The sequence below is a fragment of the Topomyia yanbarensis genome, chromosome 2, assembly GCF_030247195.1.
Source record: "Topomyia yanbarensis strain Yona2022 chromosome 2, ASM3024719v1, whole genome shotgun sequence".
Taxonomy (NCBI): Eukaryota; Metazoa; Arthropoda; class Insecta; order Diptera; family Culicidae; genus Topomyia; species Topomyia yanbarensis.
The window spans coordinates 182,679,620-182,705,125 of NC_080671.1; the positions used below are offsets into that span (position 1 = coordinate 182,679,620).

The 25,506-nt window shown below is 38.9% G+C and overlaps 1 protein-coding gene across 2 annotated transcripts in view; it reads left to right on the plus strand.

Annotated features, from left to right (window-relative positions):
• LOC131682337 (TNF receptor-associated factor 4-like) overlaps positions 1-25,506 on the plus strand; it is a 175,815-nt gene that overhangs the window by 147,170 nt on the left and 3,139 nt on the right. Inside the window, exons 1-2 of one of the 2 annotated variants that reach the window (XM_058963724.1) lie at positions 8,259-8,948; positions 24,842-24,946. In XM_058963724.1, coding sequence (XP_058819707.1) covers positions 8,721-8,948; positions 24,842-24,946 — 333 coding nt within the window. In that variant the 5' untranslated portion in view covers positions 8,259-8,720. Of the gene's footprint in view, positions 1-8,258; positions 8,949-24,841; positions 24,947-25,506 lie in introns of those variants that run through there. The other variant, XM_058963725.1, reaches the window with a different exon arrangement.

Consider the following 25,506-nt stretch of genomic DNA (forward strand, 5'->3'; position numbering starts at 1 on the left):
CCTCAATGCAGGAACACTGCGCACTTGCCACAACGGACAATATTACTACAATGGTCTGCGTGTTTTTAGTGCAGTTCATGACGCCCGATGCAAATATCCTATACGAGTTTGAAGGGACATATAGGGTAAAAGGGTATAATACGCCCCACTGGGACAAAAGGCCCTGGGTAAGCGAAGAAACCAGAATTTGAGCATCTTTGAAATATGTGTAATAATATTCTTATTTGCATTCTTTTGACAAAAAGTAGGAGCTATTTTCAAAAATATATAGCAATAAATTAGATTAGTTGCTGCGTAGATCATGGTGCAAAGCGCTGAAATATATCTATTTTTGCTTAAGGGGGGCGTATTGGACCCTTTTACCCAAATGTTGTCCCGCCCTGTGTGATTGCCATGCAAAATTTATGTCCACTGAAGCAAGGTATCCTTTAAAGAGCCAACCCAGTGGTTCACCATCGATTTCAATTTTGGGGGCGGACATGTAGGCGTGGTAGTCCTTCATGAAATACTTATCACCAGTAATGTCATTCGATTGCTTTAGACATGGTATGAGAAATTTGAGCGTATCTGGGCAAAGTTTCGAGATATATTTCACGGCTGAATATTTATGCCTCCGTTTCATTCTTTAGAATATTGCGGATTAACTGCGATCCGGAATAATATCAGAAATTGTCCGAGTGAGTTCGATGTGTATTATTTTAAATAGAAAGTCGGAGTCGACCATATTCGACATTCATTTTACCATCGGTTGGGCGCAAAGTAAAAGCTTTAAGAATATATAGAAACGGCAGAAATTACGGTAGTCATGAAAAGTTAAAAAACGACTCATTTGATAGTAATGCAAAAGTTTGGTCGCTGACCTTTACTTTAATACCTTAAATACCAACACATCACAATTGCATCTGGTGCAAAACTGGAGGTGAGTAACGTCTGAGACATAACCAGAATTTCGTGAAAGCATTTGAGCTGGTAATTAAAATCGAATCATATGCACCGTAATCAACATCAATAAACATAGCTCCAAAAATTGCCTCCTCAGTATACTAGACTTGATATACAGTCGTCTGAATAGATGCGTCATCTGTTACCTTCAAATACCTAGCGTCTACTGAATTCACGATTCTAAAGGTCAAGACTCGCAACTGGAATTTGAAAAAAAAAAAATGAGCGGCAGTCAAACACGAATGTTTTGGAAATCGATTTTTTCGACCATCGCAAATAAATATAACGGTTGCTGAAGGAACAAATATTCAAATAACTTTTTCGATTTTTTGTATGATAGAGGCGGGTTGAAATCAACAATGATGATACATGATAATATTACAGGCAAATCTGCAGTGAACTTATGTTAAAAAATTCACAAAACTTTAGTGTAGGGGAACCCGAGGCTTTTCGGACCTACCTAAGCAAATCGCCCTTTTAGGTAGATAGTTCATTTGCACCACTCTATGCTAACGCTAGGCGACATTTTGCAAAACTCTACGTTTTTCTATCCTTTTAAAACGTAGAGGTAATTAGAACCTCCCTACGGGCCAATTTAAACCATTTTTTAGTGTTTTTGCCTATGAAATATTTATTGGAAAAACTCCTTAGGAAGCAAAAAAAATGAATTGCGTTACAAAAAATTAATCAGGTTAGTCACAGCTGTCAATTGGCGCATCACGTATTTTCTTTGCTGTGACATGTATTGTCTGGGTAGCCGCAAGCCGCTGAACGGTGTTTGATAGAATAGGGGGTTCGAATAGCCCCGTACGCTCATTTAGCACAAAAGTAGTGAGCGTCTTGAAAATATGTGTTTTCACCAAAACAAAAATCATTCCATAAAATAGGAGCCTCAAGCTCTCTACTATACTTACCTGTTATTTTTTTTCACTTGTTGCTTTAATCACGGTTTTACCATTATAATGATTTTTTGAGGGCGGTAAAAAATGAAACACGTATCTCCTTTCTAAAAAACCAGATAATTAGATTCAGTTGTCAAAAATAATGTTTTAGGCTAGCGGTTCCACGAATATCTACGACAGTCAGAAAGGCTTACGATTTTCTGAGAAATACGAGGGGGTCTGAATTACCATCACGTTCTTAATAGAGCCGGGTCCCCCGATTATTGGTGCACCGTATTAATGGCCATGCCCGAAATATGCAGCAAAATTTCGGTTTTCCGCGTCGCTTTCGATTTTTTGAAAATGAGTTTTCGCCTTTTTTCGTTCTGATTATCTTCTGTTGTTTTCACTTGTTTATGTAAAATGGTTCATTGTTTAAACCTGAAGTATATCTTCATGTACATTTTAAAACACATTGCTTACCAGGTAAACTGTCTTACAGACACTTTACTTCACATTCCTTCCGACATATTCGCTGACCATGCTACCAGCGTTTACAAACGACGCAACATTCAACAATTTCATTTCACCTGTGCAGAATCGTAGCGTGCTGGTGGGGGTTTGCCTTCTCCAAAGACGCCACCTCTATGCGAGTCTTGATCTGTTTTATAAACCTAGTGAAGATAAGTCATAAAATCAGTCAGGATAATTGTGCCATTTCCATGTAAGTACTAAAGTCGAACTGGAAAAGAAAGTTAAACACCTTTGTTAATTGAAAAGCACTGGGGCAGTGGATTGCACTTTCTAGCAGAAGTTGGAATAAAGCCCGTTCAGTGGTTTGCTAATCTGTTACAAAGTCAACCGCCAGGAAAAGTAAGCACCAAAAGGGACGCAGAACTGAATCTCGGTCAAGGACGCAAGAAGACCATGCTACGGCCCTGCAAATATTTCAAGTTTACAGTTTCTGCTGCCCACTTCCGCCAACTTCACTCTCATCGAAACCAAAACAAAAAAAGAAGTTTGACAAGTCGAGAGATCAGCATAGCCGGCCGAAATAAATTTATTTGCCATGGTTGCCAAAATCACATTTTGTGCAATGTGTTCATCATTACACAAACCACTCATTGTACCTACACAAAACAAAAATAATACGGTACGGTACGGTCCTGTATCTCAAAATCAATAGCCAGCACTACAGCGAGGCAGCAATTGCGAAAAACGACGGGTTAACATTTTTGACCTGTAAGTGCAAGAAGCAAGGAAGAACATCTGATCGCGAGCATTAAGGCGCGTAGGAATTTTGATCAGTCATTATACGTATATTATTCCTAGGTAAACTCTAAATTATTGTATTCAAGTCGAAATGAAAACGAAAATCAAATTAAGCACCAAGGCGCCCATAATCGGGACTCTTTGCTCATAGACATCTTTACGCCACTGATGACAATATTAATTTAAAATTGCTTGTGTTAGCGTGGTTTTTTATTTATTTTTTGAACGAACAGGAAGATGCAAAGGGGGAAACAAAACTACGTGGTGCCTTCCCGCATAAATCTGTACCATATGCCAACCATTGAATCAAACGTTCAAAAACCATTTTCAATATGGTTCGTTCAACAATAGATTAACCATTGCCTAGTATAATATCGAACATAACCAGTGTCGTTTTTTCATGCTCGACCATACAAACAACGGGTCGTTAAGAACAGTCACCATACCAAAATGTGCTGTTTTCCATAAGCATTTTGACAACATACCATTCAAGAACCATACAGATTATGGTGGCATGCATATTTTAGGCCTAGCGATGGATAAAATATTAGCTGGAGAAAAAAAATCTCTTCCCCTTCAACATTTCAATTCTATCGATTGATGAAGTTTTATCTTGTTACACGCTATCTTCTGAAGAGAACTTCGTTGACACTAAGTGGACTGACGCTTTATCCAATTGAGCTATCGCCGTAATATTGTAAGACGCGGATTTTTGATCATATTAATCTACAGGTTTTTGGAGCAGCGTAAACAGATGTACGTATAACAAAGACCACCAAATCAGTATAACCTCTGGCGCAAAAGTACAATGTAGTATACGAATCTTCAATATAGGATACACGGAAGGTATTGGAAATGGTTACTTAATGAGTATGGTAGTATAATAGTTGAATTATGATGGTGGAATGTATCAGTAGTATTCCCAATATGGTGAGTATTATATGAATAGTTAGGAAATGGTTCCGAAGATTTCTAGAATGGTATTTTTGCATTTTTTTAGCAGTAAATGCGTTACTAACATTGCAAAACGAGGTTTTTAATACATTTTTTTAGTTCAGTCTGTGCACAATTAAATTATCTAAAAACATTGATTTTCTTGTATATGTAGCTGTTACAGTTTTTTTTGAACTCGTGCATGGAATTTTGAAAAACATGGTTTTCATCAAATGGGCTTTATAGTGTTTAGAAACAAAAAATCAAATTAAAATAAATTTACAGTTAAAAGGCATTTATCAGCTATATACTGAAACTTAGGAAACTTAGCAAGAACATTCTCAGATAATAATTCTAACGATTGATGCAAAACCAAAAAATCGATTTTATGAAACTAAATAATGCGGAGACGTTGATGAGTTTTTGCGGCTTGTCTCACGATTTTATAAACCGACATATAATTAGTTATGATTGGGATACATATATGGACATAGTTTACAGATCCACAATCGATCTAAACTATTAATCAAATGTTTATAACCAGTATCATTTTATGCGATAGCTAGAATCTCACTACTACTAGTACCATAAAATCGTGAATTGTAATGCGTAATTTAAAATATCGATAATAATTAATAGAGGAATGGAATTTTTTCAAATTGGTTATTTTCCGTTACATTCAATTCAACTTGAGTCGATCTTGTATTGAGTCCCTCAATCCATTAGGACATTATCAGTGGAAACAGAGAAGAAAAGAATGCATGCTGCTCTTCATATTGAGCTTCAACGGATATGAGCAACAAATTAGTGCTGGTGTCGGAATGAACGCAACGACATTGGCCATATCGGCTGTGCGTTCCTTCGCACCAGTACAATAGATTTGTATGCCTTATTCTTAAGTAAAATAAAAGAAGTGATATGATAACACAAACAGCCTTTTCTTCCCCAGCGTAAGAAGGAAATTAGATGAGTTCATAGCTGTACAGGAACAGACATGAGGTCATGCAGCATGCTAAGAAGAAAACGGCTCAACTGCGGGATCGAACAAAACAAAACAGGCAAGAACATGATCGACCCTCGAAGGGAGGTAAAGATGTGTTTAGGATCAACTACAGTTGCAGCTGAACCATCACCATTTAGTGCCGAAGATCGACATATTTCCTTCTCTCCTTTTGATCCTCTTTCGCTGTTACCAATAATGGTACCAAACACCTTATGCTATCCGTATGTGAATGTTGCCTTGTCTGCCTTCGCGAAGGCTGTCCGGTTCTTCCGAAAGTAAGCCATACATACATCTACAATCTACACGTATAACCGAGAGCCGACAATGTGAATGGAAGTGTAATCTCACTCCACCGAACGAGTAACTACAAACAGCTGTCTGCTCCCACAGCTTTGTGCAAGTGACCCGAGCGCGATGGTGATCAGAAAAGGGAACACAATTTGCATAGTACCTCAGTTAATCAGAGACGCCACAGTATTTAATTCCATTGAGATATCTGACGTTTAAAATACGCACACTGAGATTTCGCATTTGTATACTATTCTCCCTCCCCTTAATCTCATAATTCTCTCAATTCAAGCGTCAAACCGGCACAATACCAACGCAGCTGTATAGGATATATATTATATACCACAGTATACTTAGCAGCCTTTAGATTTATCCAAAATTGTTTATTGGCGTTTTAAACTCGGTATGTCATTCGCCACAAACTAGATCTATTATGCGTTGTCTCGAGAATAAAGGAAACTTTGTATTTATTCTTGCTATTATGAGTAAAGTTGACAATAAAAGCTCTTCTCTGACCCAACGCTCCACTATTCACTTTAAATTTTGTTCAATAGGATCGAGTTTTCGTAAAGCGGAATGCCTTCTGAAGGTGAGAATGCAGCTTAGGCTTAAGGAAGTCGCCTATATTCAGTATCATCATCTCCGCAATGCAGTTTTGATATTGTCCAACACGTTAGCCTAAGACGGTCGTTTCGTTTTGAAGAACAACTTAAACAATGTTGTTGAATGTGACAACGTTAATTCCAATTCCATGTATATATGAAATGACTATATTGAGGCAAGGCTACATGACCTATCACTTCGTACCCCTCCTGAGATAATTGCAAAATGCATGTCGCACTACAAAGAAGTAGAATCCGTTACACTGGTGAAACTTTTTCCTGGATATTCCTAATGGCGTTTTTGTGGTAAGGTTGCGGGTCGAAAGACCTTTCCTCTCCTACTTGATCATAAAACTCAAAACTCACGGCACTACTATTAAACAAGCTATGCAATCCACCTATGATGGAAAAAGTCCTAGTGTAAGTACTGCAATCAGGCACCAAACCGTGAACAACCTTACGCGGAAGAAGCAGGAGAGTTGTAGCAAAAGTCAACTCTAACATAACGTTACTCAATAACCTTCAGCAGAAAAACTTCAAATATCTCCATAGATATACACTTGGGAAACCGATTTGTAGAAAATTGCAAAATTGTACGAGATTTAGGCGTAATATTAGACTCCATTTCACATTTGTGGAACATTACAATACAATAATAAATAAAGCAAATAGTATGTTGGGTTTTATTAGACGCATCAGCTATAATTTAGAGGACCCTTATACAATAGAATCATTATACAATACATAAGTCAGACCGATTTTGGAATATTGCAGCGTAGTATAGAACCCATACACTGTACGGCACGGAGAACTATCGAGTCAGTCCAAAAACAATTTCATTTGTACGCACTTCGTGTACTAAACTGGACGACATTTTCTCTTCCATCATATAAAGCACGTTGCATGCTTATTAACAAACATACACTCCAAAAACATCGCGAATTTGCCACGCTTTTCTATATCAACGACGGTGTTGTCCAACATGTACAAGCCGTACCATTACTTTCGCAAATAAAATTGTATGTATCTAGCCGTCATCTAAGAACTCGTAATTGATTCCAAGAACAATCTTTTCGGACAAACTATGCTATAAATAGCCCTGTCAAGATGCGTCATTATAATGAACATTGTGAAATAATTGACTTTTCCATGTCTAGAAAACAAATTAAATTTCAACTTAGGAACGAGCATAGCGATTGGTAAATCGATTGCCTTGTATGCAGCTCCCTGGGCTCGAGTCCCAACCCCTCACATAAGGTTAGAGATTTTTCTAAAGAGATTTCACTAACCCGAAAAACCTCTATAATAGAAATAAAAAAAATAACTTTACAGTAGAAATAATGTAGAGTAAACTAGAAAATATTGTAATATCATTCTATGTAATCTAGACATGCTTGACGACAATAAATAAATAAATAAAAAGAACGTCGGATTTCTTACTTTCCAAAAATGCGCATCATCATGGTACCAAATTATTTCGTTAGGAAAACAAAAAAATTGTGCTGTAAACATCGTTTGAGGTTATTCCATGAGGAAAGCAAAATAAATTACTTGGATTTGGCTTTGCATCTTTGGTTTTAAATAAGCTGTCATAAATCGTAACAAGCCAGGAAGAACACCTGATCGTGAATACCAAGACAGCGTTAACGATGATGACATTAACGTGGACGACAAGAGAAAAGTAAAAGACTCCCACACTTTTTCCCACCGCGAAAGTCGGTCTCCACGCGCAATATAAAGTTACGTGGACGAGATCCGATAGACACTCAATAATATTTTTATTTATTTTTATTTTTACATTTTGTAATTATTTAAATGATTCACGACTCTGTTAAGTTATCGCAATAAGTCGTTTCAAATAGCCGTTTATAAAAAATCTCCAAAATATGGCAGATGTAAAACCAAGACGCTTTCTAACACCATTTCACAATATTGCATGCCCAAAGCGCTAGAGGTTTTGCCTAGGTAATCTCTGTTCCTGTCCTAGTATACATTATACATCACATCATTCGGGTTACGCAGTTTTCATGCTACCGAATTCATTCTGATGGAAGCATATGCTAGCTGGAGCCGGCATATCGTTTGACTCATTTCCCGAACGCCGAAGTACCAACCGAACGGAACACGAAGCGGAGACAGAATAGAGAGCGAACATAAACATTGCCATCCCGGTTCCATTGGCGTGAGCGAGACACGTAAAATTCAGGGCTTTCAACTTCGCCAGTTATGTTTGTGTTTGTAGCACCGAGCCCATCGACGGGTGCAGCTTTATGCTTGCAGTGCTAGCTTGCCCCTTCCAGACGATCAGCAATACGAATCAGTTGCTCTCAACTCGTTTCATAGTGCAGACGGTTTTTGAACTGTTTAGAAAAACGAATGAAAATTTTAGGATTGATATTCGTGAAGTGCTCTTCCTGTAAAAGTCTTCTTATTGCGTAATGTGATCGAAGCGAAGATTTTAATCAGTTTTGTTGTTGCATTTTGGCCTTGCGAGATTACTAGAGATTTGGGAGATCGTTTTACGTGGCGATCGGAAAACGGATATCAAGTGTCAAGTGTTTTACGGCCTAATAAGCGCCAGTTGCGAAGGAAGCTACTGAAGCACTACATCTGATCAGTTTTCATGGTACTCATACCGAAGAGAGTGCATTTTTACGAGAAAAGAAGGAAGATACGCTTCCGGTGAAGATCGCTTAGCAAGGGAAGTGTTCAGTGTTAACCAGAACAAACAGAACCGATGGTAGTTTGAGTTTATTTTTTTTTTGGAAAGTGGACCGAAAATTTGCACCGACCGTCACCATGGTACGGAGCTTATCGCAGTGGACCAAAACGCTCAGTTTTCCGGCCCGGATTTCTCCGAACCGAAACTCGAAGGAGTGCAACGTCAACGTGTTGCCAATAACGCCTCCCCCGGCACCACCGAGGAACAAAAGTACAGCGACCTCGACGACTTCCTCGTCCAATTCGTCCACCACTTCGTCGCCTTCTCCGCCACCGAATGTGCCGATAACGGAAATCAGTCAAATCGTAAGTTTTGTGTGGATATCGTAGAACGGGGGGACATTGATCAAGTTTTGAAGATTTTTTTTAAATTACTTTCTAGAAATACAGAATTAGCTGGCATTTTTAAATCAAGTTTTTGCCTCAATCAATAGATTAAATTCTTTAAAAAATTATTGTTTAGCTTAAAAACTAAGATAGTATATGCTTATTTTTTATGGATTGTTTGAACTAATCGAAAAGAAGCAGATAAATTTTACCATCTTCAATTAAAATGTATGTTTAAGGAAACACAAATATACATTTAACGAAAAAAAACATTGAACAGAAGAGAATAAAGTTTTCCGTTTTGATAGTTTTGTTAGAATGAAGATCGTACGTTTTTCTGTGTTAAGTATCGGCTATATTACAGTAAATTCACATAAAAGACTTTAAATTACGTATCAAGTAGTAACAATTAGGCACATGATTTTACACCGACAAAACCCCGCAGTGCGGAGTACTGGAATGTGCGCAATTTGTTATCACCTTGGAGATTTCCAAATTCCACCAAAACAATGCAGCTGATTGAGCTGGAGGACCGCGTGGATCGTCGATGGCGATAACGAGTGGTGGAATTTCGATATCTCAAATTGTGTTTCCTTTCAGCTGGCAGCGCGCTCCAGCTGTGACCAAATAAAACTAACTCATTATCGCAAATATGTGGATTTATTTTAGGTTTTGGTCGTTAATCGGTAGAGGCATAAATTTGATCCAGTTTGAGAGAAGACATTCGTCAAAGACTTACAGCTGCTTATTTTCAGGTATTTTAAGTAGTCGGTTTTGCTGAACACGTGTCGATAACGTCAGCGCCAATGAAGGAGAAATTTGTTTGGGTCAATGCCGATCAACTGATTTATTTCATTGGTGTACTACGCAGTTATAGGCGAACCCAGATTTAGCAAACAAGTATCATTTTTGTCGCGAGACTTCCACCTGGATAGATATTAAACATCATTCAAGTTGGAGCTTATTCAATTATATTCTCGTTCATCCGCTATTCTTGTTCAGAATGGCGGTTCTTTCAAATTTCCCTTTGAAATGCTTCAAATTACTACAGGCGTTTTTAGACTGTTTTTTGTAACCTTTATCGTTGCAAACCTTTGCTTTATGCTACAACATGAAGCATGGTCTGTCTCCGAGAACACCTGCTCTTAAAGAAAATTTCGTAATATGGAGAAGTTTTCTACATCAAAAAGGAATTCTCCACGGTGTTCGAGTGGTTGGAATGCGGTTGAAATACCCCATTCCTTCCTTCATTACTCTAGATCCTGGATTTTCCCATTCTTAGACAACGCACTGTACTTATGACAATCAGACACTCTCGTGTCGGTACTGTAAATAATCAACACACTATGTAACACCTTCGCGGTAGTACTGAAGACAAAACACAGAACATATGCAGAAACTTCAGCACAAACTGTTGCCCAACCAGTAACGTAGCCTAATATCAGCTTTAGATCTACATATGGGGCAATCATACAGAACCGGGAAGCTCTATATACTGATATAATGCTGGTATTATGCCAAAAAGGGCGAAATATTGTGCTATTAATGGGCAGAGATTGACAGTCCGTTTTTGCGGTACTAATGTTATTATATAGCACCAACGTACAAATGTCAAATTTAAAAGCCTAATATTGGCACTACTAACGCTATTAGAAAACTTCAATTGGCTGTCATTTTTCGAAATTGGTTTTAAACCATTTCTAATGTTTCATTTCGGTATGATGAACAAAAAGGAAACATATCAAATTGAAATGTTTTGTTTTAAACCGCAATTGACTCCCTTCTAATGCATTGTAATGAATATCCTTAATGGGATTTTGTTTTCACATGATATGAATAATGTTTAAAAAAATTACCTTTAGTAAGTCTCGAACAGATGTACCTTGCCTCTTCCATCACGGTAAGTGTGCTGCTTCTGCTGCCTGGGCTATATCGCATATATTCGAATGAAATTATATTGAGCATATTAATCTTCAAAAGGAGTTTCATAACGAATAAACCCACAGCATTACGATATCATTAGATCGGCTTTATATTTGCTCTATAATGTACATATAAAGCAAACATGCTTTAACAATCTTCGAAGTATGTATGCTTTATATCAGCTTTATATACGTATACCAAGCAAGTGATTCCGGCTGAGCATTTATGCATTTATGATGCTTATATAAAGCTTAATTGCATTGTTAATACTATAATGGAGTTTCAATGCAACATTAGTGCAAATGTATAGTTTATATTGTACAATGGCTTAATGCTTATGGTTACTTGGGAATTAAGTACTTGACCAAGGCACCAGACTGACACTAGTCCTAAATTGGAAACATTACAAGTGAACACCCGTAAAAGACTAACTTGCAAGGTCCCAAAAGAGATGAAGTTATTAGTCACTAGCCTTTGTGACAATAATTTTTGCCTGTATAATTTCACTTGAAAATTATCACTTGGGGGTTTTTAGGGCCACTGAGAATTCCGACCTCATGTCGGAAAAATAAAACTGACATTTTTAATGCAGCGTATTATTTCAAAATTGTGACCAATTCTAATCCTTCGGATTCTTCACAGCAAGTTACTTGCCTATATTATATTTTGTAAATATTTCAAACATGTTTAAGATCATTTGTCAATATTTTGAAAGAAATAATCATCATACAGTGAAAGACGCGTTCGCGTATCTCTCGTATTTGAACGATTAAAGGGTGTCCTACATCAAATTGCATCACGGAAAACGCTGAAGAAAATTAATTAGTAGACTGATCCTTTTCAAACTTTCATACAGTAAAATATAACCAATTAGTAAGCTTTTGGCATATTTATTTCATTCAAGTTTAATACCATAACCGTATGCTCGCAACTTACGCTTAATTCCACTCATTAGGTTCTGTACATCTGGCTGCAGTTTCTTCTGTATGGATACCTTCATTTCTTCATGTCTTCCTCAGATTTGACCTCCTTGAGATGCTTCCGTAGTGACTTCTTAGTAATTGCCCAGTATTTATCGATGGGCTTTAGTTCCAGTGCGTTGAGAGGTTCATATCCTTGGGTACGAAAGTGACCCCGTTGGCTTCGTACCACTCCAGGATAACATTTGAATAGTGGCTCGAAGCTAGATTCGACCAGAAGATCGTAGGGCCATCAGGGTGCTTCGACAGAGGTAGCCGACGCTTCAGTAGATACTCCTTGACGCAGATCTCCCCGTTTACAGTCCCGGTAATCACGAACGGCGCACTCCGTTTGCCACATGAGCAGCTCGCTTGCCAAAACCTGTATTTATTGGCAAACTTTGAAAGTTTCTACTTCCTTACTTGCTCCGGAACATCAAACGCTGGGTGGTGAAGAACAGTAGACCCGGAAGCTGCTGGAAGTCCATAACTCTATAACGAAAATAAAAGCATTGTTCTATGTCAAAAAATATACTATTTGAAGGTACCCAATTATTGTTCGAAAAGAAAACTAAAAAAAGAAATCTACAGTAAATACCAAGGGGGCGTAAAATTGAGAATCCACCAAAGGCACCAAAAGACATCGGTACGGCCCTGATTATACCTCAAACATTGTTCGTTTAGTTTGGTCTATAGCTTTCTCACGATCGGCCATCGATAGGAATGGTTCCAAACAGCTGCAACAAAAAAATGTGGTGACCGGCTTCCACCACTGCAATCCACACCTATGTAGGAGATCGCCACCACTAAGATCTCCATTTGAGCTATGGGCAAATGTTTACGGAATCGTATATTTATCGATTTTTACATACATTTTCCCGTAGTGTGGGGCTGCTGTTTATTTTCCACATTCTTGGAGTAATTTCTCGCTTTTCCTTATACCTTGCGTCGGTCGGCTATAGCAAAAGGAGGGGATGGGGGTGTCTACGGTGGGCACTTCACTTCAACGATTCCGGGAGTGTTCGGGCTCGGTTCTGCTCTTTCTGTGGTACCGTTTCTCAGTTTCCTCATCTCATTCCCCATCAGCGGCGGCGGCCGTTTCAAGACAATGCGGCTAAGGCTGAGAATGTTGTGAAAATAATAATAAAACCAGAAGAGGAAACGATCAACGCGAGGTAGAGTATGGTAGATAAAAAAGAGAAGTTTTATTTTTAGTGATTCCATCTTCTCGGATACTCGCAGAGGCCTCCTCTGGGAATGAAGTCAAGATTCATTGATGGGTAGCTCTTAAATTTGATCGTTCCGGCCGGTTGTGTTTTAATCCCGCTCGTAATGACCGGCGTGTAACCAGAAACTCTCGGCTAATGGGATTTCGATTTGACAGTTAAGTAATTTTGCCCGTAGTAACTAACGACGCTGAATCCCTCTGGACAAAGACTCGCCACCTCTATCGTTTGTTTACCATTTATCTGTCAGTGTCATTACAATCGAGCACACGACCTGTCAATGACCCTCGTTCGAGAAGAAATCGAAGAAAATTTCTTCGGATTGTGGGCTTTTGACAGGTTTCGTGCTCGATTAGAATGACACTGACAGATAAATGGTAAACAAACGATAAAGAGGCGAGTTTTCCAGAGGGGTTCAGCTTCTTTAGTAGTAATGTAAACAAGTTCAACATTCTCATGTTTTACTCGTGTGTTCAGAAAGACCGAATGATTACGAACAAAAATCACCCAGAGAACCATTGACGTCAAATAAGACGCATGGAGGAGCCATGTAGTTTGACAATCACTTGTCAAAATAGGACCTACAATAAGTTACATTGAAGAAACGTTGCCATAGCGTTGGTTAAACAGATTAGCGCACGTCAAATTGCTGGTGAAAAAATGAGGCCAAGTAAGCCACAATGATACAAAAATTCCCAAGGTATAAACGCAGCCTACCTCATGATTCAGAAAAGGCACAAAACCTACACCGTCAGGCTGCAAAAACACGGACTTGTGCAAGCTGGTTGTGGACCTGTCGAGACACGTTTTAAACGGCACAGAACGATGTTGCCGCCCCTCCCAGTTCCCACCACGCTGCTGTATGGATTGGTGTCGATCGCGCCGACACTAGCGTTTGACAGAGTGATCTCTTTCCTCGATCTGCGCTGAAGAGACCTGGTTGCTCGGATCGAAATAATGAAAGATCGCGATCTTCAAAGCGTATCGTATTAGGTCTACGGGAAATGACCTGTAAATTTTTAACAACCCAAGCTAGAGATTCGAGGCGCAGAAGAATGTGTCCGTGTTTTCTGTTTATCATTTGGGAACAAAAACAAACGTAACAGCCGACGGAAATGAACCATCGAGGTATAATAATTGGATCAAGTAAATTTGAGTAATCTTTGCATCTTTGCACAAAATATAATCGAACAGAAACCTGATCGTACGAAACTTCCGTCAGAGAATCGTTGCTGACGAAGCATGTTATTGCAGTCCACGGTTCAATTTCCGTTTCATACTAGCTTTGTCTTAATATTTACCTACCACCAGCAATAAATATTTCATCATTTCCATTTTTTCGCTTCCCTTGCATCACCGATCGGTCGCTCGAACTCGGTCACTGACAAACGGAACGATTCCTGATCACACCTCGTGTCAATTTATCAAGCGTATCAAATGTAATGTCTGATTATCTGTGACGCGACGGTTCCCTCTGAGCGCGCTGGGAATGGTATGCACAATAATTTGAAATTCCATTCACATTTGTTCTAATGAAGTCACCAAACAGCACTGACTGTTGCTCATCCGTTCCTTTCATCCTTTTCGTCATGGGCTCTCTACGGTGGTGGTTTGGGTGAAGCGCGAATACATAGGGATGCCCACCATCTAAATGATGGCTAAGTTCAATTTTTATTTTTTCGTCGATGAGCCTGTCCTTCAAGAACATGTATCCAAAATAGGAGTACTAAGTTCTACACGTTACAGACGTCGTTGTCGAACAAAGCACACAGAGCGGCGTCAGAGCAACGGCACTACAGAAACTTGCACTGCTCGCAGGCGGCACGAGAATTACAGTTATTACTTTTTTATAGCTCAAATACCTTTCTATGAAAATCATGAAGAAGCTAGACCTTGGTACTACATTCCGTTGCGAAACTTACTTTCTCGGTAAAGCCCGTACTCCATGCGTAGTGTACAGAACAATTGCAGGGCTAGTGCTGAGATTCTACTGACCACATTTTAGCTTTCCTATGCAAAAAAAATAATTCTCTCAGTAGACATATACTTAAAAAACTTTTGACAAGACAAAACAAATATTAAGCGAGATTGACAAAGTTAATTAGGTTTTTTTTAAATGGCAAAGTTAACTAATTTTTAGTCATAATTCAGAACACCATTATATCATTGACATCCCTAGAAATATCCCAAGACTGCCCGAAGGTGGTGGAAAGAATATAAATATGCTTGAACTTTCCCACAGGCAATGTATCTGATTTAAGTTGTGGTTTTACAGCAAATGCATCATCTATCATACTGCAAATTCCTGCGATCTTTTTTACAAGCTGATGGACAACTTCCTGGCGAACAAAAAAATTATTGGTTAAATTGAAACAACACCACTACAAACAGTAAAATATTGATCTCGCCTACACTCTACGACTGCCATCGAGTTATCTAGAATGTTAATTTCAATGAACAGCAACACAAGCCGTAGAAATTGCTGAGCAAACTTTCCACTCGACGCAAATTCTACCTGCATTCTTTCGTTTCGGTAGCACATTTTTGTTTCTTGTTTTAAACAGTAAGTTGCTAAAACATTGGCCCTGAAACGCCAACGTCAGCACTTTCAGTCGTTCATTTAATTTTGCATATTGCTGCAAAATGCTGGTCGTAGAACAGATGGCAACGACCACCTGCAGCTTGGATAGCAACGAAGAGACGGTTTTCTTGTCGAACCAACACCCAGGGTGCTGTGACCTGAGCGAACCCCTATACAAAGTAGGCGTTGGCTGTCGCTGGATTCATTCGGCGCAACCGCAAGTTTGTATGCTGCTCAGGAGGAGTGAATTTTAACACCTTGATTTCGAATGATCTAATTTGTTGGGTGGCTCAATTTCGTGTTCAATTCAGCGAAACCTTTTTGATGCGAAGATCTGCCGAGCTTCAATTAAGTGAACAATTGTTCCTGATTGTTTATGGTTATTATGAATTTTTACAAGGCTCCCCACAAGAGAAAACTATGGCCATGATTTTTGCGGTCCGTGTTTTGGAAGTCACCTTTGGATGCTTCTTTCTGCTGCTTTAACCGTAAAAGTTTACATTTTTAATTACCTTCCTCTGCGTTTTCTCCGGTCGTGGTTTCTACTGCGCGCGCACAACAACAAAAACACGGTAAGTCACCCGTGAATGATTCATGTGTCTCCTATGGATCATATAGTACCCACTCAAGTCCTATAGTATAGGCTGTGTCTGTATGTTAAGAGGACCGCGAGCGGTCATGTGTACCGAAAACCGGTTTCCCCTTGCCGGTTCCGCACTATTGTTTTGAGCTGAATTTTCTCGACAACCGACTGTCAAAGGGAAAAAGAAATTAAGGCTGCAAAGTGCCTTTTGTCGCTAGGTACCGAAATGAAACGTACAAAAAATGCATGACAAATTATTCATTGTAATGTGTAGGGAATATTACTCTAGGGTCTGAGCTAGAGCTAAGTGAGAGTGCTATGTTTGTGGTACCCGGATTGATCCTTTTAGGCTCCAAATATTAATTTCTGCTTTTCTTTTACGAAAAAAGATAAAGTGCTGTAGGTAGGGGAGCCCGGGCCTAGTTGGCGGTTGGGCTAAGTTGGCGAAGGCCCCTTTTCTCTGCTTCCATTAGTCAAATGGCGTTGTCTCTCGTAGTGTATCTTAAGTAATTTTTAACTTGGATTTTAAACATGTTGTGTTATTTGACGAATGATTATATTTTTCGATAGTACTTTAAAAGATCTCTCTTTATCCGTATAGATAAAGATTCTCAAAAAAAAGTTGTTGTTTTACACACACCTCTTTTTAAAATATGCGGTTGTGGTAAATTAGTGATGACAGATGCGGGGCAAGTTGACGGTTAGGGTATCGTATTTTTTTAACAAATGTCAAAGTAAATTCATAACAACAAATGTCAAAGTAAATTCAATAAACTTCGCTTGAAGTTTTTGACATTAGTACCATGAGAAAATATAAGAAATGTTAAAATAGGAAAAAAAGTATTAAATGTTATACCTTTTAAAGTAGTACTCAAAAATTTACCTTTTTTGAAGAAAATATTCTTAACCTTTCAATGGAGATGTTTTTGTTTCTCGAAAATTGCAGGACATTTGCTTTTGGGGCATTATGTCCCAAAAAGCCTCTCTTCCTAATAGCTATTCTGCTCTATGCTGCAAATCATACATATTTTGCTGTTTTTTAATCACGTACTCTGAGTACTAGAAGTTGGGGTTCTAGCGCATTTCGTCATTCATATTCAATTTTATAATTTTCTCGTGCATATATCTCAAATATTCTTGAAATTAATTTAATTTATTGTACCTTGTTGAACGTGGAAAATCTTAAGGAACAAAATAGAAGCAGATTTATCATCGGAAAAATTCAGATACATTAGATTTTTTGACTTTTAGTCAAGATACCACATTTAATCATTAAATATCACATAATAGCACATTAAATAGGGATGCATGAAGCACAGCACGAGAGACTAACACGAGCTGAGCGGCCGCTTTGAACGAACCAAAAGCAATAAGCACTGACACCGCTCGTTCTAGGTAACCTTCGTGCTCGAGCTGTAGGATTCGAAGAGCTAGCACAACGAGTTAGCACGATAAGCTAGCACCATGAGCAAGCTCGGTAAGCTGGCACGAGCAAGCTCGAAAAGCTAGCTCAGTGAGCCAGCACGAGTTAACTCGATGAACTGGCACGGTAAGCTTGTTCGATGAGCTAGAACGGTGCAGTAGTGTAAGCTATGGAACGAAAGAATAGGACAAAGCAAGAAATATGCGTTGGTGAATGTGCGACAGGTTGCTGAAAAAACGATGCAGGCATCATTACTCACACTAACGCGTTGTTTTTTATTCTGCTTTGCTATAGCTGAGTTATAGTTCCGTGCAGCGTGCTAGCTATCACCGTGCTAGTGAAAGATCTCGCTCATCGGTGCTCGTGCTACATGCAAACTCTAGCTCATCGGAAACCAGCGCAAGCACTAGCTCAATGAATTTAACGCTGACACATTATGAGTCAGTGCACAGCAATAGGACACGGAGCAGCACCGTTCTTGTGCATGCCTGGCACATAATAACTGTATTTAACAATTAATTATTATTCAATTTCCTATTAAGTGCAAAAAGTGTAAAAAATCTCATCGTAAATGTTTGACTGTTAGGAAAAATACGGGAAGTTGGGGTATTAGAGCATTTGATGAAAAAAGGAAGGTTTCTAGACTAAATGTAAAAAATCTAATGTTTCTGAATTTTGCTGGCAACGATTCTTTTTCTTTATGGTTCCTGTGAATTTTCCACGTTCAACTAGATATTTTTAGTAAAATTTGATTGAAGAGTAATGGGGAGATATACACGAGAAAATGATTAAATTTTATATGAATGACAAAATGCCCTGGGAGCATAACATCTCAAAGGTCGCAAAGGTAGTGTTCATTTTCTGAGATTTTTTCCGACCAGATAAACTGCAAAAAATGTATGCTTTGCAGCATAGAGCAGAATGGTTATGGGGAAAGGGGAATTTGCGGGACTTTTAGTCGTCTTATCTGTGGAACTCGAAATTTCGCGTATTACTTGCAGTCGTTTTACTTACGTTGAAAAATTCAATCTTATGACGTCCTTTGCTAACTAGTTCCGTAACAATTGTTCTCCGGTTACCAAATTAGATATGAACATGTTCATTTAGAAGTACAGGGTCCCGCACTCAAAGCGTAACCAACTTGAGACCGTTCGCGCAACTGTCGCACTGGCATCAGCTGTCTATAAATTGGCCGAATGACAGCTCCGAGTATTGTTTACAATTGTTCAAAAGCATTTTGCCAAAAGTGACGAATAAAGACGCTGAATCCCTCTGGATAAAGACTCGCCATCTCTATCTTTTTCTTATAATTTATCTGTCAGTGTCATTCCAATCGAGCACAAGACCTGTCAAAAGCACTTAATCTGAAGAAAATCGCTTCGAATCCTTTTGGAACGAGGGTCATTGAAAGGTCTCGTGCTCGATTGGAATAACACTGACAGATAGATAGACGTGTCGAGTCTTTATCCAGAGGGATTCAGCGTCGTTACTGACTATTTTTTCAAATTGAGCAATTCGCAAAGGCTCAAAACGATAGGGTTTATATGACTCACCGTGTATATGAGAATTTGTATCATCAGTTGGCCACCAAGAGGCAGCATTCACACGAAAAGTACATCGTTTAAAATCTCTGAGAAGAAAATTCTCCAAATATCAGCCGTAGCGGATTCCAGTGCTCCACATTGTGGCATGAATTTTGCAATTAGCTCACAGGGACTATGCGGTACCAAATCGTGTGGCCGTGCTTCAACCACGTGTTTCAGATTGTTCTGCAAAATGAAACTCTCTGCTTGGGCTTACGTAATAACATCAGCACGGAAAAATGTATATGGTGAATCTGTATAAATGCACGTTCGTAATACTGAGCTTCATTTTCACATTCAGTAAATATTCTACCTTAGTCGAATAGCACAAAATTTATAGTTCACTACCGTTGTATTGAATACTTTACTTCAAGCGTTTGTCTTCGACAGTTCGCTTCTATTGTAGAGTGCTTAGAGTTCTAATTTATTCTGCAGTTGAAAATTAAAATAATGAACTTACACCTTTCAAGTTGCCCATGTTGAAAATAAGAAAAAAAAACGAAAGGGTGCAAGTTTAATATTTCGATTTTTTACTGTAACGGGTATATTATAAATTGAGGCAAACATGCATGAAAGGCTCCTAAGCCTACGTAAATTGTGCACTTTTATCATACTTTGCACTGGGATGGCTCGAGGTTGTATGAAAAAATTTGTACGTTTATCACACTTTGAAGGAGGGTGCACATTTCTGTCATATCTAATTTGGTGTGAAAAGCACAATACTAATTTCTATAGTGACTTTAAGCGCAATGCGCAAATCCGGGGAGCAACCAATCGCACCCAAAATTTACATGGAAAAAATTCGATTATAAATTCATGAACAAAAGATTACGACTTCGTGAACTGAACGATTTACGAAAATCGTAACCAGGTTCCTAAAATTGTAAATAATAAACCACATACTCATGAAACTATTTATGTTTACAAAAAAACTAGTTCGCCACGAATATATACATGGCGTTACATTCGAATGTTTGGTGGGGTTACTGTTGTTTTTCCTTTGACATGTTTAGTTTTTGTTATGATTCTTGTTAATAATTTGAGAATACACAGCCTCCAGTTACATGATGTTCATGATTTCAGGAGTTTTTTCGCGATTCTTCTGATTTCTCATCACGTTACCTTGCTATTTTATTCATGAGTTTACTACCGAGTTTTGCTGTCAGACTGGCGGGATTCATGATTATAATTTCAGGATCTTAGTAGCGAATTTCCTAATTTATATTCACGTTAGTGTCATATATGGGAATTTGAACGGATGTCTCAGTCAATTATTATCAAAAGGAATGTTGGTTACAGCCCAACATTCGTTTTGATAAGAATTGACAGAGACAGCCGTTCAAATTCCCATCGATTAAACCATCCCAGTCGTCAAAAACCTAAGTTAGCGTCATATTTTAGTCGTCAGTAGAGTGATTTATGTTCATGATTTCAGAATCTTAGTCGTGATTTTTGATAATTTAAACACGGGTAATGTGATTTATGTTCATGATTTCAGGAATTTTTCTTAATTTCTATTCACGTTATCGTCATATTTTAGTCATGAGTAGAGTTCATGATTTCAGGATCTTAGTAACGATTTTTGACACTTTTGTCACGAGTAGTGTGATTCATGTTCATGATTTGAGGATCTTAGCCACGATTTTCGTAATTTCTGTTCAAGTTATCGTGATATGTTATTGCAGAGTTTGCTTTCGAATTTGAAGCGTGGCCCATGTTCATGATATCAGCAGTTTTATTCTGTGAAACTGAACATACTGAACCTTAGCTTGCTTTCGAATTTGAAGCGTGGCCCATGTTCATGATATCAGCAGTTTTATTCTGTGAAACTGAACATACTGAACCTTATCAAATGAATAACGATTGTCAAGGTCCTAATAGTTTCCTCATATCTACTACTCGTACCTACTACTGGTCACTGGCCGTTGGGCATTATATGCAAGTGCATAACACCAAAAGGATTTCACGGTGAGGGGGTGGGCGTAGCGTAGTTGGTAAATCGATTTCCTTGTACGCAGCGCACCTGGGTTCGATTCCCGACCCCGCACATAGGGTTAGAAATTTTTCATAAGAGATTTTACTAACCCGTAGAGGCGAATGACCTTAAGGTTGAAACCTCTATAATCGAAATAAAAAAATAAAAAAAAGAATTTCACGAATAATACTGAAATTTTGTGAATAGTTCAGGTGAAATTTGTATTACCATGTTGCATGACATAGAATTTTTTTGAGATATATTCTTAATATTACAAGCACACAAAATAGACCGTAAATAATGTGTGAACTAGTTCACGAATCCACGAATAATAGGTCATAATTTTATTAACTTTTTGACGAGCACAAATAGTCAGACGTGACTATTGTACTAGGAATCATGAACCAGTTCATTAATGCATGAAAAATAATTTATGATTTCGTGCACTGCTTCACGATCACGAATGGTAAGTCGGTACCATTACACTCAGGTTTTTTTTACGCGGGGGATACGAGCCGCGTAAATGAAAACCGCGTAAATGAAAACCGCGTAAATTTCGAAATCCGCGTAAATGAAAACCGCGTAAATTTCAAAATCCGCGTAAATGAAAACCGCGTAGATTTCAAAATCCGCGTAAATGAAAATCGCGTAAATTTCAAAATCCGCGTAAATGAAAACCGCGTAAATTTCAAAATCCGCGTAAATGAAGACCACTTAAATTTAAGAATCCGCGATAAAGGGAACCTCATTGATGGATACCGCGCAAATTTCAAAATCCGCGTAAATGAAAACTGCGTAAATTTCAAAAACCGCGTAAATGAAAACCGCGTAAATTTCAAAAACCGCGTAAATGAGAACCGCGTAAATTTCAAAATCCGCGTAAATGAAAACCGCGTCAATTTCAAAATCCGCGTAAAAAAAACCGCGTAAAAAAATACCGCGCAAAAAAAACCGCGTAAAAAAAAACTTGAGTGAATGAATAATATTTGATGATTTTGTGAACTCAAACGAGCTCGAATGGTAAGTTGTAGCTTTTGTACTAGAATTCATGAACCAGTTCACGAATTCATAAATAATATTTCATGCTTTTGTGAACTATTTCACGAGCACGGATATCGGATCGTGACTAATATATTAGGAATCATGAATTAGTTCACGAGGATTGAATGGATTCATGAATGAAATTCCTAGTTTCGTGAAATAGTCCATGAAAAAATATTCAGAATGTTTTAATTTGGTGAACTGATGTTCCTAAATATATGAATAACATCAAGAGTCAACTTTCGGTTTTATGAATAATGTTCATAAGGTTGTGAACCAGTTCACGTACAGAAAATCGATTTGGTAGTGACAGGACGGAAACCGTGACTGAAGTTCACAAAACAAACTCATCTATTTTTGTGGCAGCTATGCCGATGACAAACTCACAACACCACCAGTTAGTAGGCACTCGGGATATTGCAGGAATCGCGTTAGCGTGCTTGTTTGCTTTCCAGAAGGCAGTCACCCCAGTCACAGACAAATGTGCATATTTTTTAGAGAAGCTACCTACCCGGATAGTCTAACAACCGACGGAACTGTGCAAATAACTACAGCCGAGCTGCGCAAAAGATTCACCTCAAATAAATATCAGAATGTAAATACTAGTCACGGCGAGGTTCAAGATAATAACAAGTTAAGGTTTGGTAGTTCCGTGCATGGTGAACTCTCGCAAAGCCGTTACCATCATTCGATTATCTGGTGAAAGATCACCCGGGCATAAACCTTCCCGTGTGAAGATATGCGGATTTTTATGACTGTGTACCACCTTATCTTTTTAAAAGGAAAAAAAGCAAGAGACTTGAACAACTTTTCTTCGGCAACAGAGGACAAATGCTCGGTTTGTTCTGAGAAAACATCAGCGTGCTTGGCTGTAGATTAAATAACTTAACACCGACAGAAAAACCAGCCGATGGCAGACGAACTATAGACGAGAGAAAAGAGAATAACAATATAAAGGTTATTGATTTATTAGCTGCCTGGCAAATCACCATAACTTTCCCGGAAAGATTCCTTCATGGCAAACAGTGAAAAGTGCGGGGAAGCAATCTCGCGAAGAGCAAACACAATAACCGAGAGGGATGGGAATGCGTTCTGATAGTGTAAATATTATGATTACATGAAAAGAAACATGGAAAAGGAAAACACTCGAAAAGTATAAATTTTTATGAAAGTATCCGTTTTCGATAAATTGACGTGCTTCTTGTTGATGTTCTTTTTTATTTCATTTTATTTTTCTTGTACCGCTCTTCATCTCCGGACAGGAAACTCCTTTCCCCTGCTGGAACCACCGCAGAAGTCGTGAAGCGTGTTCTAAATTAGAGCCTCGCCGTTCAGTAAAACAAAACTGTCAATGACACCTCTAATCGTCCGTTTGAATTTGTTCTTGGGTCATCAGGCAAAACGAACGCCCCACCCGCCTTTGATCGCTGATCGTAGAAGGCGTACAATTAATTATCGATTAGATTCGACAGACAGGCGGCCACGGTACAAAAGGTAGATCGATCAACGAGAAGTTTCGATCGTGGCGACGCACACGGTGCGTTGGTCCACAATCTCCTATCCCCAATCAGAACGGACTGTTAAAGAGAGGAAAGAAGAAACAAAACGAGTTTCTTCTTTTGAATCAGGGCCCCATTTCCGGTGACCCTTTCGTGCAGCAGGCATTCGAATCGAGCAAGTAACTGCGCGCCGCCGTGTACTACGATTACGCGTGGCTCTTCAAAGCACCACGGGGTTCAACGGGGGCCAAGCGGAAGAATTTAATGGGACTGACTGAAACTGCTGCTTTAACTGTCTTTTAATCGCACTGATTGGCGCGTCGTTGATCCGGTGTGTATGTACGCTAATGGATCGTTGAACTACGACTGTGTTTACGAGTTGATAAGAATGGGACTGAGAAAAGTACCAATACACAATTTCTACTGCTCGCGTGGTCTCCTAAGTGTAACAAGGTCAACTTGTCCGAGTGGTTGAGATTGACGAGCCACTTTAGCTGGTCGTTTTCCCACACATTATTCATTCAATGCGAAGCGTACTACAGCCTACGGACTGCTATGTAGGACCGGCTGTGATTGATGTCATGAATAGGCAGTTTGAGCCACCTTTACGCGTAGGAAGGTATACGCGTGGAAAAAACCTCTAGTCTTATCGGACCCGATGGTTCGAGTAAACATCATAGTTTGAGTATCCGACTAAAACGAATTGATTCGTCACTCTTTCATCAAACAGTAAACGATAAAAGCACTTCTCTGGCGAACTTAATTATATGAAGGATAAACCGAATCGTCCGGTGTTTACATGACTGCTTAATCGGTTGCTCAATATTCTGTTTTGATTTCCGTTCTTCAAAGGCAAACTTAGCCCGAAACTTTCACGTCCCAATGAAAGGGGTTAGGTGTACGGTCATAATTGGTTTCTTAATTTTTTACCCGAATCCGGGCCAGGATCTTTCGGTTCAAAATGCAAATCATTCCAGCGATTTCGAATACAATCCTAATCGAGACGTTTAATTGTTAGTTTCAGACTATGAAACCCTTAACACAAATCTCTAACGCCACTTCTGTATCTTTTATTTCAGATCTATCCAGACCCGGAATCGGAAAAGGCCATCATGGGATCGCTGGTGTTCTGCATCCATCACAAGCAGGGCTGCAAATGGTCCGACGAGCTGCGCAAACTGAAGGTGATTATTCTTTCCTCCCACGGACCCATTATTGCGTTTCTATTTCTTCGAGAATTGCGCTAAGTGCCCTAAACTGGTTTTATTCGCCGAGTTTGCGGTGCTTATTATTTACCTACTAAGTAGTTGTGGGCTGTTGGGTTTGCCTACTTTCGAGAGGCGATTAAAAAAGACCAAATGCAGCCAGTACCTATGGGGAAGGAAGGGAAGGGGGGCACTCTAAGCCGATTATTCGTGCCATCTCTCGAGTTAGACACTGCGCAGTGGAATGTCGCCTAGTTGCCAACAACTTCAGTGATCGAGAGCAATTGTTCAGGTACACTGATGGCATCACTGTGATCCGCTCACACTTGTTTGGTAGTGCAGTAGTCGGTGACTTTTTCTCATGCTCATGCGCAACATTCGATTTCGTGAAACAGGTTTAAAGACAGATCCATTTTCATACAGTGATCCCATGTGATTGGACTACCCCACGTTTCAGTTGGTTTAATTTGTTCTGATGCTTCCTTCGAAATCATATGCGCTTAAAGGAACATTTTTCGGAGTGAACTAAATGTTCATGA